Genomic DNA, 17,566 nt, shown 5'->3' with positions numbered 1-17,566 from the left:
TTTTAACTGTTAAAAAATATTATATTTTTTCAATAGTTTAAATTTGCACATAATTTTTTTTCCGTGAAAAATAAGCATTTTTATGAAGTTGATATGTGAAGTTTATGATTATTTATCAATAGTTTTTTTTTTAAAACTAATTTACTACATAAAATTGATTTATTTTGTTGTATCTGAATGAAATTAAATATCTTAAAATCATATTTTAGTAAATTTATTTAAACAAAATTTTATTTCGATTGTTTTTCTGAATATAACTATTATTTTTTATATCAATATTTTTTAAATTGGGCAGTCAATAGTTTAATTATAATCATATCGGTAGTAATAAGATAACAATAATAATTAAATGATGAATAAAATGATATTAAATAATATAACATAATAATTTTAAAATATTAAAAATTAAAATAAAACATAATTTTTATATATTCTTAACATATAAAATATATACAAATGTATAAATTGAATATATTATCATAGTTTACTATAAGTTTTAATAATACACATTCATATTTATTAATAATAACAATTTCATATTAAAAATAATAATGAACATCACAAATATTTCAGCTTATTTTTTAAGAAAAGATTAAAAAAATGTTTGTTTAAAAAAAAAATCATTAACCTGACTGTTTCTTGATCGGTTTTACACGTTTTTATTGATTTCTTGGTTTCTAACTTTTTTCTTTCTTTCTAGGTCTTGATGAATTCATCAATTTTTGGACCGGATTGGCCGGTTTATCGAATTTTCAAAACATATATATTTTACGACGTTAATCGCACATATATATTTTTTTAATTTCTAGATTAATCTAATTGTCTACTTACATTTTGATGAATTTACGTGACATTTATTTTTTGTTAATTTTAAGACAAATATAATATGTCTATGGAAAGAGAGGGTTTAAAATGAATGGAAAAAACTCTATATACAAATGTATTTAATATAAGTCTTATTAATATTTATTTATATATATTATAAAAATAAAATCCTAATTTTAATAGAAAAATAAGACGGATCATATTTTAAAAAAATAAAACTAAGTTATGTGGAAATGTAATTAAATGTTTAGTATAAAAATAAAGAGTTGGTGCATTGTGGTTGCTCATCATCTAGTATATCTAACAAGGTCTTCAACCTCACTCTGCACCACTCAGTCTCACTCCACCCAATCACCATGCGCCTCTGAACTTTGAACCATTCCTCTCCTCAAACAACCATGGCCGTTCGAGCGGTCACCACCTGCTCCCTCTTCCGTCCTTCCTCTCCGCCTCTCTTCTCCTCCGCCCTCCGCCTCCGCCTCTTCTCCCGCCGCTCCCTCTCTCTCCGCCATGCCGCCACCCTCTCCCACACGCGCTCCATCCACTCCCTCTTTGAGACCGTCTTGGAGGAGCTCCGCGCCGCGCGCAAACGCCGCCACGACCGCGTCTCCGCCGCCGCTCCCAAGTACCTTCCTCTCTCCCTAACAACGCTTATTCCCGTGCCTGCTAATATAGTTGTTTGAGTTGTTTGTTAGTATGATAGAAATTAAGCAGGTTTTTCGATTTGGATTTTGACATGCGGATATGGATTAGTAATATGTGTACTGTTGGAGTTTAACTAGCTAAATACTGGAGTACTCGCTTGACCAGTGCTCTCCAATTTGAGTTTTGAATACATAGTTGTGTTAAATATTTGGAGGGACAACTTTGTTGTGTATAATTATTTTATATGACTAGAAAAAGAATGTCTATTGGAAAGGATGATTGTGGTCTGAAAAAGGAGTAAAGTGTAAACCAGCTAAAAGGTCATAATAAGGACATGTTTTACTTATAGAAGAAGAAAATAAGAAGGAAAAACGAAATAAGCTTTTCTAAAAGCTAAAATTAGTTTATGTATAAGCTAATTAACTTATTGAAACATGATTTCTGTTTAGTTGATAGTGTAAAGATTTATAGGCAAGTAGTGTATTTCTATTAAAATCTTTAAATAATTTGGATGCATTATCTTTGTTTTATTTATTTATTAATAATAATTGGATGATTTTCTAGGACATAAGAGATTTTTGACTATTGGGAACGGAGGGTCGCGCGGAGAATGTTCTTTGATTTCAAAAACTTGTTATCATTATGTAAAAATAAAGGGGAAAAAATCAGAAGTTTAGATTAAAAGAAAGTGCGGATATCATAGTTGAACAGATCACTGTTTGCAAATGCTATGGGATTGGGAGCTGAGGCTGCGACTCAAAATTGAGCATTGGATTTGGGTAGAGAGGTGATGATGGTGAGCTGAGTGAAACCTTAACGCGAGGAGAGAGAAGGGTATGTTAGGTCAGAAACTAAGGCTGGGAAATTAAATATAAACTGGACTAGTGATGCGTACAAACTGTGTTCTGGTTATGTGCCTGCCTTTACAGGAAGACATGGTTCAAAATATGCATTATTATGCATGGACAACAGTTTTTTAGCCCCTTGTTAAAATCCCAATAATCACTAGATATTGACTGTGATTGTCGGTATCTGATTTTTGGAGAAAAGAGTTTCTTAAATATAAAACCAAGTTCTAACTTCTAAGAAAGAACTATTAAGATAAATTTTAATTTAAGTAAGTTATTTGTTTTGAGACTCTTAAGTGCTAAGTAGTTCTGTAAAATAAAATGACTTTTATACGATGATATACAGATCAACTAGGTTTAGTATCCTGCATAATTCCATCTTTACTCCAAGACATGGTCTTTTTATCTCTTCCTTCCCATTTAAATGATGCACTGCTTTCAATTAAACCCAAGATAACATCTTGATATCTTACGACACAACTGTATTAAAACAAAATCATCAGTTTAAAAATATAGGGATTTATTATTTTGCTATCAAGGGAATTTCAAGTATTTTGTTATGCATTTTTTTAATGATGAACACAGTTTGAACTTTTGAGTTTTAATCTTATTATGTCCGACTTACTATCCAATTTGAATATGGAGTTTCTAGTATCACAATATAAGTGTAACAAATTTTGTAATGTTTATGGAGGTAATTGCTTAAAGTAATAGGTTGAAATAAATTACATTGTAGAACCCTTATAATATGAAGGCACTAATGGTCGTGATTATAGAGTTTAGAAGCAAATACTGTTAGGAATCCTTTTGAAAATGTAAGGGAAAAAGACTGATGGTAATAGCAGAGAGGGAGAACAAAAGTAAAAGAATGGTTCCACTGATTTATTATGAAAGAATACTTCAGAAATGTACAAAGGAGCACACTCCTTTCACACAGGAAAATAGCCCCGTTATTGGGAAAAACCCAAGTCCCACATCGACTAGAGATTAGGCAATTGAATAGTATATAAGTGGAAAGCAACCCTCACCTTACAAGCCGGTTTTGTAGGGTTGAGTTAGGCTTAATCCACTATTCTAACATGGTATCAGAGCCATTTAGATCCACTTTAAAAATGGGTCACCCACCATTGATGCATGCCTCATAGGTATGAGGGGGTGTATTGGGAAAAACCCAAGTCCTGCCTATCCTAGATCATTAAAAAAGGGTCACCCATCATTTATCCACGTACCAAGCCCAATAGTGCTGGACGTGAGGGGGTGTATTGGGAAAAACCCAAGTCCCACATCGACTAGAGATTAGGCAATTGAATAGTATATAAGTGGAAAGCAACCCTCACCTTACAAGCCGGTTTTGTAGGGTTGAGTTAGGCTTAATCCACTATTCTAACACCCGTCAATGATATCAAAATTTCACATAAAACCCCTATCATACTCTAAGAGTGTGTTTCGATAAGAAATTTAAATGGAGTAATTCTTTTTTTTTTTTGGAAGAATTTCAAATACCTTCAAGTGAAATGCTTTGTTTGGATGAAGAATTTATAAAGAATTTGAAATTCAAACATTTGTAAAATTTCTTAAAATAGTAGAATTTCAAATTCTTTCAAAGAAGTAAGAATTTGAAATCTTTCGTTCTCTTTTTTTCCTATCTCTATCTTTTCTCTTTCAAAGTCACCTAGAAAATATCAATAGTTTTTTTTTAATTATTGAATATTCAAAATTATTTTTTAAATTATTAAATATTATTTAAATATTAATTTTTAAAATTATGAAATATTTAAAAATTGACTAATATTTAGTTTTATAAAATTAAATCTTAAAATTTTAATATATATTTGTTTAAAATCAATTTTACCTATGGTAAAAATTAAATTTCCCTATCAAAATATACACAAAAAAAAAAATTGCCCTATCAAAATTAAGAATTTAAAACTTTAAAAATTTGAATTGATTTGTCCAAACAAGAAATTTAAAGAATAATGAAAATTGAAATCAAAGTAATTCAAATTTTAAGAATTTTAAATTCCTTGAATTTTTAAAATTCCTCATTCAAACACACCATAAGGGTTTTATTTATAGACTTTTATCTAACATTTTGCTAACCGAGATTCTAATTACAGTCAATGGGCTTTTTTCTGTGGTTCTGGTTGTGGTTGACTTTCTTGCCTATCAAATACTTTTCCTTTTCCGAGTACACTATATTTCTTCAAATCAAGAGCTTGTTAGTCTCAATTTTCGGTGGCATAAAATGGTATTTATGGATCAATAATAAATTTCTTTTTTGTATATTTTGAAATCATAATAAGTATGTTTTCCCACTTCAATTATGGTTTGTGGATTAAAGAATATACAACCAAAATCCTGCCTTTTGTTTTTTATTTTAAAGGTTCCAAAAATGGTTGTGTTTTTATTTTCTTTTAAAGGAGAAAGTGCAAAAGTAATAGCTGAAAAATTTTCTGAGGACTTTTGTCAAGAAAGTTTTATGGAGGAAAAAGTAGTTATGTCCAAATTGAAAAATGTTCTGTTTTCATGTTATTTTGCTACTTAGGTTTTTGTTCTGTTTCCAGGAAAAATGTTAGTGAGAATGTGAGATCTTGTGCTTTCAAACTTTCTAGTAACCTGTAAAACTATTTTCTACAATCGCCTTTCCTACAGTCATGTTTGAAACAACTGCTATGAAAAGGTTTAGTTATGTGGTTCAGTCATGTGCTAGTAACCTGTAAAACTATTTTCTACAATCACCTTTCCTACAGTCATGTGCTTGTAAATTTTTGTGTAAAGCTTGTTCTGGTATTTCCTAGCTTTTCCATTGCTTCAGTAGTCCAGTTATTATTTTTTATTTTATTGATTTAGCAGCATGGGATTGTTGAATGAAGAGCTTGTTGAAGACAGACTTGTGAATCGTTCATTGCAAAAGGGGTTGCTTTTGGAATTCAAGAAGGATTCTGATAGAGTATTGCTAGCAGTAGCTCAGAGACCTGATGGCAAGAAGAACTGGATGGTTTCTGATCAGGTTCTAGTAGAAACAACATAATGCGGCATGTTTAATAGGTTGCTAGGTGTTGGAACTTCTTGCATTTTTATAAATGCTAAATATTGCTGGATTTTGTGTAGTCTAACTCTTCCTTGTTTTTGTTGGGCTGAAGAATGATGTCACTTCTTCCATCAAACCGCAACAAGTGACATATATTGTTCCTGGTGTTGACAATTTTGACCAAGCAGATATTGCAGATTTTGCTCAGAAGGCTCAGGATAACATGGTCAGTTCCAGTGTTCCACAATGGAGATGGTAACAAATAAACCAAATTTGAAACTTGTTCATATGTCAATAAATAAATTCTGGATGATATGATACAGGACCCATCACTACTTGAATTTGCTTGGATTGAGCTCCTCGAGAAGAATAAGTCTGTGACAGTTGAAGAGTTGGCTGAGGTAATATGCTTTCTTGACTAGATGTCAATGCATGCTTTCTTTGTCCTTAAATGAGTTGCTTGTTCTGCAGATAATTTTTGGCAGTGCTGAGCCCCTTGAGAGCTATTCTGCTCATCTCTTGCTATCAAAAGATGAAGTATACTTTACTGTACTGGAGACTAAAGGATGCCGCTCCATTTATGGTCCTCGACCAAGTGGGCAGGTAGATGTATTACTTTCACGTGTTGAGTAGCTATAAAAATTATGGATTTTCAATTACTCAAGTTATGTAGCTCCTCTTTGGAGTATTTTCCTAACATATAAACGTGCTACATGTTTAGGTGTTTTGCTTTTACTTGTTATATATTACTTGTAAGCTGGGATCACATAAACACGTAATAATAGTTTAAACCAGTACCTAGCCACACTAGATAATTACTATTATGCGTTGTTTTAAAATTTGGACTTACCCGGTCAGTTCGACCAATCCGACTGAGAACTGTTATGACTTATGATGACTGGTTTTTTACTCTAAAAAACTGGTTCGTCTTAGAACTAAGGTTGTGAAACTTGAGTTTGTAGAGCTTCCATAAACTTGACTTGTAAACTCATAAGAGTTTACTTAATATACAAATAATATTAAAAATCTTATTAGTAATATATATGTATGAAACATAATACTTCATATAATAAAGAAAATAACAAATCACAATAATATAGTAACAGTTTGACAATACCCATATATAAATTAAAAAAAATGTTTTTAAAATAAAAACATTTAAAAAAAAAACTAATATATTAATATTATACAACTAAAACAGCCAAATAAATTCTTTGTCCACAAATTGTAAAAAATAATTATCCCCCCTAATTACACAACCTACTATCAAATATATACTCACTGCCACCAAGCATTTTCTAATACAAAACTGCTTTCTAAATTCTAATAGATTTGCTACCAGATATTTATTTACTCCTAAATCTAATACATAACTGCCAGCAGTTACTTTCTATGCACGACTGTCATCATGCAGTTTCTAATACAGAACCGCTTTCTAATAGATTTGCTATTAAAAAACCAGTTATTTTCTATCACATATACTCTTAAAAATTAACTACCTCCAATCCATTAAGGGAACTAACTTGGATCATAGTTCTCATCACATAGCCATGAAAGTGTGATAACTTTTTAGAATGTTTATTCTTCTGGTTTGATTTACTAGTTGCTTTCAGATGAACTGAAATAAATGTCTACAAAATTATTTTTGAAAAGGAAGGTTGAGGAGCTCATTCGTAGGAAGCTTGCAAAGGAGGCCGCTGAGAAAGAACTAAAGGAGTTTATTGAATTACTGACCTCTGCAAAGTCAATGTCTTCACAAGATAAACCTCCAAAATCTTCATGGACAATTGATGAGAAAATTTGGAACAGAATCGAGTCACTTGAAGCATATGCTATTGATACATGTAAAAATGACGAACAAAGGAAAACAGCTGGGATGGTAATTTTTTCCCTCAATTGTTATGTAGGCATGTAACATTGTAGCAATTGGTATTTTATTTTCAGGTATATAAATAATATGAAGAGATAAGGAAATAGGGGAGCGGAGAATCTTTGCACGAGATTCTCAAACTTATTTTAATTAGATTCCTTGTATATATATTTGTTTAATTATGAATTGTATCAAATACAAGTCTAGTACTAATGTACCACTTCCTAACAATGAGAAAGGATGATCTTAGTGGATTCAGCTGTCTCTTTGCTTGGAAGTTTAGTATAAAATCATTGAATAATAATGCATCTCTAGAAAGTTGTTTATTGTTTATATCACCAGTCATCACTGTTGACTTTCTTGTTCTTTTAATAAATTTATCTTCTCTTTTACTGGCAGATACTTAAGGAAATGGGTCTGGCAAAAGTAGCATCTTCAGCTGTTAAACTTTTGATAGATATCGGATATTTTCCTGTACATATCAATCTTGATCTGTTGAAGTTGGGAATTCCCACTTATCATTCAGAAGAAATCATATCGGCTGCTCAAAGTCTTTTATTGGACTCATCTGATCCAGATGAGGTGGGTTTCATTTGCCTGACAACATTGCTCAAATATGATTGTAATCATACATATGTTATCTTTGCTGAATTCATTATACTAATATTTTTAGTTACATGGAAATAATATGACGAAATTATTTGACATTATTATTAATACTTCCCATTCTTCAAAACCAAATACTACAAAGTATAAAGGTGCTGTATACCGAGATTTTTAGATCATTGATGAGGGTTTATGCTGTCATATACTGTTAAGGCAGTATAAAGTTTTTTTTTTAACTTTTGTTAACTATTACTCCCCCTGTCCTAAATGTAAGTCACTTTTAACTAATTTACAGTAATTAAGAAAATTTATTAGTATAGTTAGTACTTAGTAGCCTTAAATTTGTTAACAATTTATATTATTTTTCTAAAATTTTCCTTAAAATTATTGGGACTTATCATCTCACTCTTTTCACTTAATTACTTTTTACCTAATTAATTAATGTATGCAAGTTATATTCTTAATTGCTCTTTTTGCACCCAAAATTTCACAATCATGCAAATTTTGCCCCCTATATATATATATATATTGCAAATTTTGCTCCTCAATTTACAAAAAATTTGCAAATTTTGCTCTCGTAAAATTTTGTGGTTTAAAGGAAAACTGTCACAAAATTGTCTTAATTGTGATGGTTTAAAGGAAAGACTGCTACAAAATTGTCTTAATTATGTCAATATTTCTAATTGAGGTCAAAGTTCATGATAATTTGTAAATTGGGGTGAAAATTTTGCAAAAAAAAATAAATTGGGGAAAATTATTGAGATTGTGAAACATTATGGACTAAAAGTATAATTAAGCCTAACATTTATTGTAAATTAATTATGGATATTTTAGTCAAAAAATAATTTGAAAAATGTCTTATAAAAAGGGACAAACAAATCTAAAAAAATGTCTTACATATAGGGACAAAGGGGTAGTCATTAATTGTTTATTTTTAATATGCTATTTAAAATTTATAACAGTTGCATGGTATCAATATCTTTACATGTCAGTTACATACAAGGTTGGGAAAGGATATTGTTAGCATTAAACTGCAAGGTAGGGATTCCAGTGTGGGATTTATAAGGTCGTGGACTCTCCAACTAAAATGACTAGCTTTTTTGGTGAGGTTCTCCGAAGATTCTTATTAAGACATCAATCATACCTAGGATTTAGGAATGAGTCAATTAATAGTTGTGATAAAAACATGGTAATTCTAAATATCTAGATTTCTTATTTCCCAATATCTTGTTTCCTTTCATGATGTTTATGTACCTAAGTAACCTAACTCCTGTAGAAGGATGGATTAACCAAATTCTCAGCTTAATACTTGGACTGTACAGTCATTGTGGTTGTTTTAAATTGCTGTTGAGGCTGGACTCTTAAACTTTTCTTACATCTTGTTGTTCTACTTTCTGCTGTAATTATTCTAATAATTACTTCATCACATCTTAATATTTTTGTTGTTAGATAATCATTTTGTGTTTTACTATGTTCAGATTGATAGGAAGAATCTTACTGATTTAAAGGTCTATGCCATTGATGTTGATGAGGCTGATGAGGTGAACCATCAATCCTTTTTATTTTTGATTTGCTTGAGATTCTTTCAAGTGTTATTCCATTTATTTTAGGAAGCCTATTATTTTATTAACTGATGATCTATAATATGTAGCTTGATGATGCTTTGAGTGCAACAAAGTTGCAAGATGGCCGGATTAAAGTGTGGATACATGTCGCAGACCCAACTAGATATGTTCAACCTGGAAGTATTGTGGACAGGTATCTGGCTGAGATTCAAAGAGATATTTAATTGAATATTTGGTTGTGTTCCTCTATAATGTACTTCATGACATGCAGGGAGGCTATGAGAAGAGGAACTTCTGTTTTCTTGCCCACTGCTACGTATTCTATGTTTCCAGAAAATCTTGCCATGGGGGGCATGAGTTTGAGACAAGGAGAGCTTTGTAATGCTGTTACTGTATCAGTTGTGCTGCATAATGATGGCAGGTAAATTTAAATGCACTGGTTGCTTTGTGTGGTAGAAATTCACCTGATTTACTAGTAGAACATCACATTGTACGAAGTGAGATAATCTGTTAGGAGGTGTCCTGAAGTATGAAATGGGGCTAGGAGTTCTTGGAGGTAATAATAGAGCTCTATATTTGTTGAGTTAGAGGAGTAAGGGTGTTGTTGAAGCATATAATAGGGTAGGGGATGGTCAGAACACGAATGACTAGCAAAACCTCTATATTTTGTTCTTTTTGTTTATGTGAATGTGCTATGATGGATAACCCATTGTAAAATTGAATTTGTTCCTCAACGTTTATTTTTCATAGCTAAGTTGAATTCCAGTACTGGCCTACTAGGTAAATGTACATGTACTTTGTTCATGTTTCAAGCCTAAAGGCTCCTGCATTAGGGCTATGTTAAAGATACAAAACCAGTAAACTATGCTCACCTAACAGCTTAAGTCTTGATGTTTTTTTAACTTTGTTCTCATGTCCTGGATTGTTAATTTCCTATTCAACCCGTGCTTTTTCTATCAATGAATTCTTTTGTCCTTCTGTAACTGATGTCCTGTGTGGGTGTAACAGCATTGCAGAATATTCAGTGTTTAACTCAGTGATTAAACCAACATACATGTTGACATATGAGAGTGCATCTGAACTACTCCATTTGAACCTTCAGGAGGAGGGTGAACTTAGAATTTTATCTGAGGCTGCAAACCTTCGATCAAATTGGCGCCGTCAGCAGGTAGGTTTTAGTTTGTTCTTTTGAGTCAGGTATAAAAAATTTTCTAGGTATTTTGGTTTTTTCTTTCTTCCTTCTAATAAAACCTAATGCCCGGGTCACATCTTATGTCACATATTGTGCTATATTTGAAAAATCACATCGTATATTTGAGGAAGGTTTTCCACATAACATCATCAATGATGCGTGAGTTATGACTTTGCAGTTTTCTAAACTGCCTAAATAAAACATGACCTGAGATCTGTTAGTTAAATTATCCAACAATATTTATATTTTGTCCAGGATCTTTGGTGTATCCCATGGAACCTAGTGTTAAATTGTCCGACAGCAGTTTTTGTTGTTTGTTCTGGAGCTTTGCTCCATCTCACATAATTTAAAAGTTCATTGCTCTCTGATAAGTGATGCAAACTTGCTTTAGTGTTTTATATTTTGTTATTTAACAAAGCACCCACAAACATTATAAAATTATATCATACTTAGATGGATGTCATATTTTACCTGTCTTTATGGTGTAGTCTATATTGATTTTAATTCGATAATAGGTTTATCTTAATGCTAGGATGGATAATTTGGCATAGTGATTGAAACACATTCTTGTGAATTGATAAAGATGTGGAATTACCTATATATATATATATATATATATATATATATATTAAAAAAATTATTGGGAATTAATAGCCTCTAATATGTAAACATTTCCTTTCCCTGCATTTGTTCAGGGTGCAGTTGAGACAGCAACATTAGATACCCGCATTAAAGTGTCCAATCCAGAGGATCCAGAGCCATCGATAAAGCTTTATGTGGAAAACCAGGCAGACCCTGCTATGCGATTAGTCTCTGAGATGATGATACTATGTGGTGAAGCTATTGCCACATTCGGGTCTCGGAATGACATTCCTTTACCATACAGGGGACAGCCCCAAACAGATATGAATGTTTCTGAATTTTCCCATCTTCCAGAAGGACCCGTTAGGAGCTTTGCACTGGTAAGAATAATGCGTGCTGCGGAAATTGATTTCAGGAAGTCTGCACGCCATGGTGTTTTGGGGATTCCTGGCTACGTTCAGTTTACATCTCCCATCCGTAGATATTTGGATCTTCTTGCTCATTATCAGGTAAGTTGCTTTCAATTTTATAATTCACTGTATAATAGACTGCAGGCCTCGATGCTTCTTGGTGCTTGCGTTGAAATTTTTATTTTTAAAATCAGCAAGAATCAGGAAAATGAAACTAAATGGAAATATATCATGATACATGTTCCCTTCACCGAGGGACAGGATGCAGACTGTGCAACACTGTAGCCATTGGATTTTCTACCTGTGTTTGGAAGAATAGAGATATTTACACAAGATTTCACCAAAGTATAAACTTCTTTTAGGGGACCTAATATACTAATTAGGTAATGATTACATCTAAAGTCCTTTCTGGATTAATAAAAATACTGCATGTGAAATCAAGGAAGCTAATTTTCTTTTTGTCAGTGTGCAATTTCTCTAAGAGTTATGGTATGTATTTGGTTAGTCAAATGCCCATGTCATATTTAAGGATGCCTATTTACCTGTAGTGTTTTGAGATGATTATGACTTCTTTTGGGTGCATTTTTTGTTATCTCTGTTTCTGTTTTTCTTATATTTTGCTTCTCTCCTTTTTTGAGGATTCTTTCCCTTCCCTCTATTGTACTTCGTTTCTTTTCTTTTGATCTTTCTACTCCGTATGAGGGCGCCTCCATTCCATAGTCATAATCATAGCTCTTGTAATTTTTTTCTCATTTATTTTCCTTTTTTGAATTAACTATTCAGTGATACCCAATTTTGGGCTTCCTTAAACGAGTCATTTATAGATGGGAAAATAAATGCGGTGTGACATATATATATGCATGTAGTATAAATATTAATTGGGTTTATTCATGCAAAGAATGCCAAGAAGATGTGATTTTAACAATTCATGTTCTAGTTTATATGTATGGATTTGCAAGTTACTGAATATAGTTATTTGTGGGTTTTGCTTTCTAACCCCCTTTTAAAAGTGTTTCTATAAAGTATAATTGGTATCTATAAATACTACAATATCTTGGCATTTTCTTCTAAGACATTTTTTCCGTCTCTGTTTTGGTTATTTCTGGAATGTTTTATTTAGGTAAAGGCATTCCTTAGAGGCGAGCCTCTACCCTTTACTGCTGGTAAGCTTGAAGGGATTGCAGCCGTTGTAAATGAGAATGTTAGAACAGTGAGGAAACTCAGCAGCATTAGTCTTCGGTATTGGATTTTGGAATACTTACGAAGACAACCTAAAGAGAGAACATATCGTGCATTGGTCCTTAAATTTATGAAGGATCGAATTGCAGCTCTATTGTTGGTTGAGGTAAGGACTTGGCAACTGATGGTTCCTGTTATATAATCTGTTTGGCATTCCATGATTGTCCCGGTACGAAATCTCGATGTAAAAAACATCCAAGATGGCCTAGATGCCTAAAAACAGCTGCATCTGTGGTTAGTTAGGGATGCCTTTACCTTTTGAGACCTGAGGTGAAATGTAATGTCAATCATGTTATTAATCTGGGGGGAATACAACATAATGATTATAGGGAGGCCACTTTAGTGATCACATTATTCCGGGAAGAATACAACATAATGATTAATAAAAAAATAACTATTAAATTTGGCTGTTCTTAGAATCATTATTTATGCCAGTGCACAATTTTCTCAAGGTTGTTTTGTTTGAAGGTAATTTCTATAGTTTGATAAAAATATTTTCCGTGGAAAAATGGTTCTTAGAAGTTAGAAAGAACTAATAGATAACTCAGAATCCAAATAATACAGATATTAAAATTGGTATTATAATATTTCTCAACCTTCTTGTCAGTCTCTTGTCTTAAATGGCTATGTTTAGTCATCAGAGGTGCTGCTTTTATTAGTGTCTTGCCCCATGTTTAATGTGGTCAAAAGTTGTAAATTGTGATATTTTATTATTTTGAATTCATAATGTGATTTTGGTTTGCAGGTTGGGTTTCAAGCTTCTGCCTGGATCTCTGTTGGAACGCAGATAGGGGATGAAGTAATAGTTAAGGTGGTAGAAGCACATCCACGTGATGATATAATTTTTCTGAAGGAGGTTGTAAAAGAGTGAGCTAAGATACGACTTTGAATAGAGTTTTTCAATATTCAACGATTTATTCCAAGGTTAAATCGTCTCTCTGCATCCCTAGCCTACAAAGCTTGGCTGCTCGTAGGAAGAGAGTTCACACTTCACTGTCAGAATCACGTCATTTGAAACTTTGTTAAGATGTTCAAATCTTGATGTGTCATTTCTGGCAGAGAAATTTAAGGAAGTTACAGCCAACATATCCAGCCTTCCTCATGCTGCCAGTGTACAGTCCTTCAAACAATTTCTCCAACCAGTCGCATGAAGTTATCAGGTTTTGTTCCCCACTTAAGCAAATAGCTTTGCCCATTCTGTTGATTTGTAGTAGTAAAGTAGTAGTGATAGTATCTCACCAAAAGCAGCTTCTTTATTTTCTTTTTGTTTCTTCAACTGTCATGGTTAAGTAATTCAATTTTGCCTGGTATATGGTTGGCTTTACAACTTGATATGAATATCTGAGTTTTTATTGTAATATCACATCCTTTGTGCAAATAACAACCAAGAATCTAGAGTTGCATTTTAGAATGAATCTCCTTCTTTTTGCCATTGAACTTCCCAAGCAAATTCTTCGTAACATTCATAATTATCAACTTTACGCAGATCCCATTGTTCTAAGCCATCTCTGGCAATGAATCAACAATTCAAAATGCTTTTCTTGCGTATTCTTGATAAACCAGTGTTTATATATAGATGTAGGAAGATCTGTTTGGGAAGTAAGAAGTTCCCTTGACATCTCTTCATCTGTAAAGAATTGTCGATGTGAAAATACAGAGACAAGAGGCTGATCTTTGAACTTGATGAGTCGATCCGCCTACGCGTCTTGCTTTTACTGCTATATCGGGAGTTACTCCACGTATTGCTTGACGTAAAACAGATAGTGGATTTGTTTCTGTCTTTTGTTGAATCTTTTTCATAGCTCGATAAATAATTTGATGATTTTTTTCCGTGTTTCAGAATACGGTTAACCAACATGTTAACTAATCGATTACGATAAATTGGATCGGATTTTGCGGTTTTTTCTTCTGCAGTACCTCGCCGTGACATGAGCGTGAAAGGAGGAGACATTATATGGACTGGATTAAAGGGGTCGGTCATCCTAAAATTAGGATTCATTTCTTGTCGCAAATATTCACTTGTAGCATACCATATCTCAATGGATTGACGTAATTTTTCTACCGCATGTACATTCCCATAATGGTGATGTTTTTCCAAAATCAATTTCAAATTCAGAGAAACCCTGGAATTCACAATGGGCAATCCTGAGCCAAATCCTGTTTTCCGAAAAGAAATAAAAGTTTAAAAAGTGATAATAAAAAAGGGATAGGTGCAAGGTATTATAAGACGAAACCGTGAAATGAATAAATTATTCTGTGAATAAAATGGATTAATTAATGTATTTTATCTCACATATATCCCTTTTTGTAGTAATTATTATAAGTATCAGAAGTAGCAATTATTAGATATATATCTAAGAGATAGATATAGATAGAAATCGAAAATAAAAAAAAAGAATAATAAGAGAAATAATAGAATAAAGGAGCATGTTGATTATATAGAAAGGAAGGGGCAAGAATCATTTTCGTTAAAAAAACGATATGATTCAACCTCAAACTCATTTGAATGTAGCTGATAACAGCGGAGCACGCGAACTGATGTGTATTCGAATCCTAGGAGCAAGTAATCGACGATATGCTTATATTGGTGACATTGTTGTTGCTGTAATAAAAGAAGTGCTTAGTCTGGCTTTTATGGAAGCTTTAACAATTTATGGGCTGGTTGTAGCATTAGCGCTTTTATTTGCTAATCCTTTTGTTTAATTCTAAAAAAAAGAAAACTAATTTATAACACAAAAAATAACAAACTTTTCAAAAAATATCTTTATTAAATTGAAATTAAAAAAAATAGATGAATTAATCGAAAGCAAAAAACATTCAACAATCTATAAGAATAGTGGAAAAATTTCCGAAGCAACCATTCCAATTCAATTAAAAAATTTGGTAATTAATAATAAATTGAATTATATAAATTCTAAATTTTTATATTAATTATATATTCTATATTTTTTATATTAATTAATAGACCACGTATAAATAGATTTCTACCCAGACTCCTACGGGAGGCAGCAGTGGGGAATTTTCTGCAATGGGCGAAAGCCTATTGTGGTTAGGGGTGAAATGTCACTCGAACCCAGAGCTAGCTGGTTCTCCCCAACTGGAGCAGGCTACCAACTCAAAGTCATGATTCTGTTTGGTTTGCACAACCAAAAAATTATTCGGAGAATATACAAGAAGATAAAAAAATACGAGATTTTATCAAAAATTATATACAAAAAAATATAAGAGTATCTTCTGGTGTCGAGGGAATTGGACAGATAAAGATTCAAAAAAGAATTGATCTGATTCAAGTCATAATATATATGGGGTTTCCAAAATTATTAATAGAGGGTAAGCCTCAAAAAATTGAAGAATTACGAGAAGTAATCTGTATGGAACTCGGGACGCGTCTATTTGTTTCAAAGGCCCTGGATATGTAACCGCTCAAGACATCATTTTACCACCCTCTGTGGAAATCGTTGATAATACACAACATATAGCCAACGTAATGAAACCTATTCATTTTTGTATTGGATTAGAAATCGAGAGGAATCGTGGGTATCGTATAAAAACACTAAAAAACTTTCAAGATGGATGTTATCCTATAGATGCTGTATTCATGCCTGTTCGAAATGTAAATCATAGTATTCATTCTTATGTGAATGGGTAGAAAGAGCAAAAAAAAATAATGAATTTAAAAATATTTCTTTGGCCAAATTATCGATTCGAAGATTTAGCTTGTATAAATCGCTATTGGTTTAATACCCATAATGGAAGCCGTTTCAGTATAGTAAGGATACATATGTATCCACAAGTGAAAATTCGTTAATAGAAATTTGTCTTCTATTTACTTATCGTAATATAGAAGACAAATTTCTATATACATAACATTTTTCCGCATTTCGCTCAAAGGGTTGAAGGGAGATAGTGCATCAAGCTGTTCGCAAGGGCCAGCTTGATCCTCTTCCCCAGGATCCCAAATGAGGAAACCCTAGGAGAGCCACCGACTCCAACTACCGTCCATGTACGATCCATACTAGATCTGACCAACTGCCCATCCTACCTCCTCTACGTTCTTGACAGCCCATCTTTGTCTCAGTAGAGTCTTTCAGTGGCATGTTTCGGTCCTCTTGAAACAGCCCTTCCTATCTGATAGAAAAGGATCCCATGATCCTGAACCGATCTTACCTGAGATCGCAAATCCTTATCTATATCTATCTATAATTATCTATATCTATCTATATAGATAAATAATAAAAACCTCGAGGGTCCCATCCCTGAAAATGCTATGAGGTGTTGGGAAATGGTTGAAGTAGTTGAATAGGAGGATCACTATGACTATAGCTCTTGGTAAATTTACCAAAGATGAAAATGATTTATTTGACATTATGGATGACTGGTTGCGCAGGGATCGTTTCGTTTTTGTGGGTTGGTCTGGTCTATACTGAATAACTAAAAAAAAAAAATAGATAGACCTTTCTTTCTCTTCGTCTCAGGTCGATGGATCTTCTTAATTGAAAGATCCCCTATATCGATAATACACATTCTAGTTGACCGAGTCTAATTCGAATTGTTTTGTTCCGAAGCAAAGAGATCCAAGGGGCGGTTTGTCCTATTCAGATTTTCACAACCAAGACGTATTGAATTCTCTTTCTTTTCAGATAGGCCCTGACGGGACAAAGGATCGCGATCCCGCGAGGGTGAGCTAACTCCAAAAACCCGTCCTCAGTTCGGATTGTAGGCTGCAACTCGCCTGCATGAAGCCGGAATCGCT

At 32.8% G+C, this 17,566-nt stretch overlaps 1 protein-coding gene across 4 annotated transcripts; it reads left to right on the top strand.

The window, feature by feature from the left end:
- Window positions 1-1,113: 1,113 nt before the first annotated feature.
- On the top strand, window positions 1,114-15,228 carry LOC109790259 (ribonuclease II, chloroplastic/mitochondrial). 4 transcript variants are annotated; one of them, XR_014432260.1, is made up of 15 exons: window positions 1,114-1,450; window positions 5,169-5,328; window positions 5,462-5,575; window positions 5,673-5,750; window positions 5,821-5,952; window positions 7,007-7,228; window positions 7,619-7,801; window positions 9,304-9,366; window positions 9,477-9,583; window positions 9,662-9,811; window positions 10,399-10,558; window positions 11,278-11,673; window positions 12,695-12,919; window positions 13,559-13,973; window positions 14,654-15,228. XR_014432260.1 is itself a non-coding variant. In XM_083070543.1 (14 exons), the coding sequence occupies exons 1-14, from the start codon at window positions 1,224-1,226 to the stop codon at window positions 13,682-13,684; spliced, it is 2,340 nt and encodes a 779-aa protein (XP_082926669.1). In that variant the 5' UTR covers window positions 1,114-1,223; the 3' UTR covers window positions 13,685-14,228. The 4 variants fall into 4 exon arrangements, 3 of the variants coding, with proteins under 3 accessions (XP_082926669.1, XP_082926668.1, XP_082926670.1); XM_083070543.1 differs by lacking the exon at window positions 14,654-15,228 and having other exon boundaries at window positions 5,172-5,328; window positions 13,559-14,228; XM_083070542.1 differs by lacking the exon at window positions 14,654-15,228 and having other exon boundaries at window positions 13,559-14,228.
- Window positions 15,229-17,566: the final 2,338 nt, after the last annotated feature.

The sequence above is a fragment of the Cajanus cajan genome, chromosome 3, assembly GCF_000230855.2.
Source record: "Cajanus cajan strain Asha chromosome 3, NIPB_CcT2T_4, whole genome shotgun sequence".
Taxonomy (NCBI): Eukaryota; Viridiplantae; Streptophyta; class Magnoliopsida; order Fabales; family Fabaceae; genus Cajanus; species Cajanus cajan.
The sequence above is the reverse complement of the archived record's forward strand: the minus strand, read 5'-3'. Positions and strand labels throughout refer to the sequence as shown.

Coding starts and splice junctions, on each gene's coding strand:
- LOC109790259 (XM_083070542.1), top strand. CDS start 1,224: ATGGCCGTTCGAGCGGTCACCACCTGCTCCCTCTTCCGTCCTTCCTCT. Junction 9,367..9,476: donor ATGTTGATGAGGCTGATGAG/GTGAACCATCAA, acceptor TATAATATGTAG/CTTGATGATGCTTTGAGTGC. Junction 11,674..12,694: donor ATCTTCTTGCTCATTATCAG/GTAAGTTGCTTT, acceptor TGTTTTATTTAG/GTAAAGGCATTCCTTAGAGG.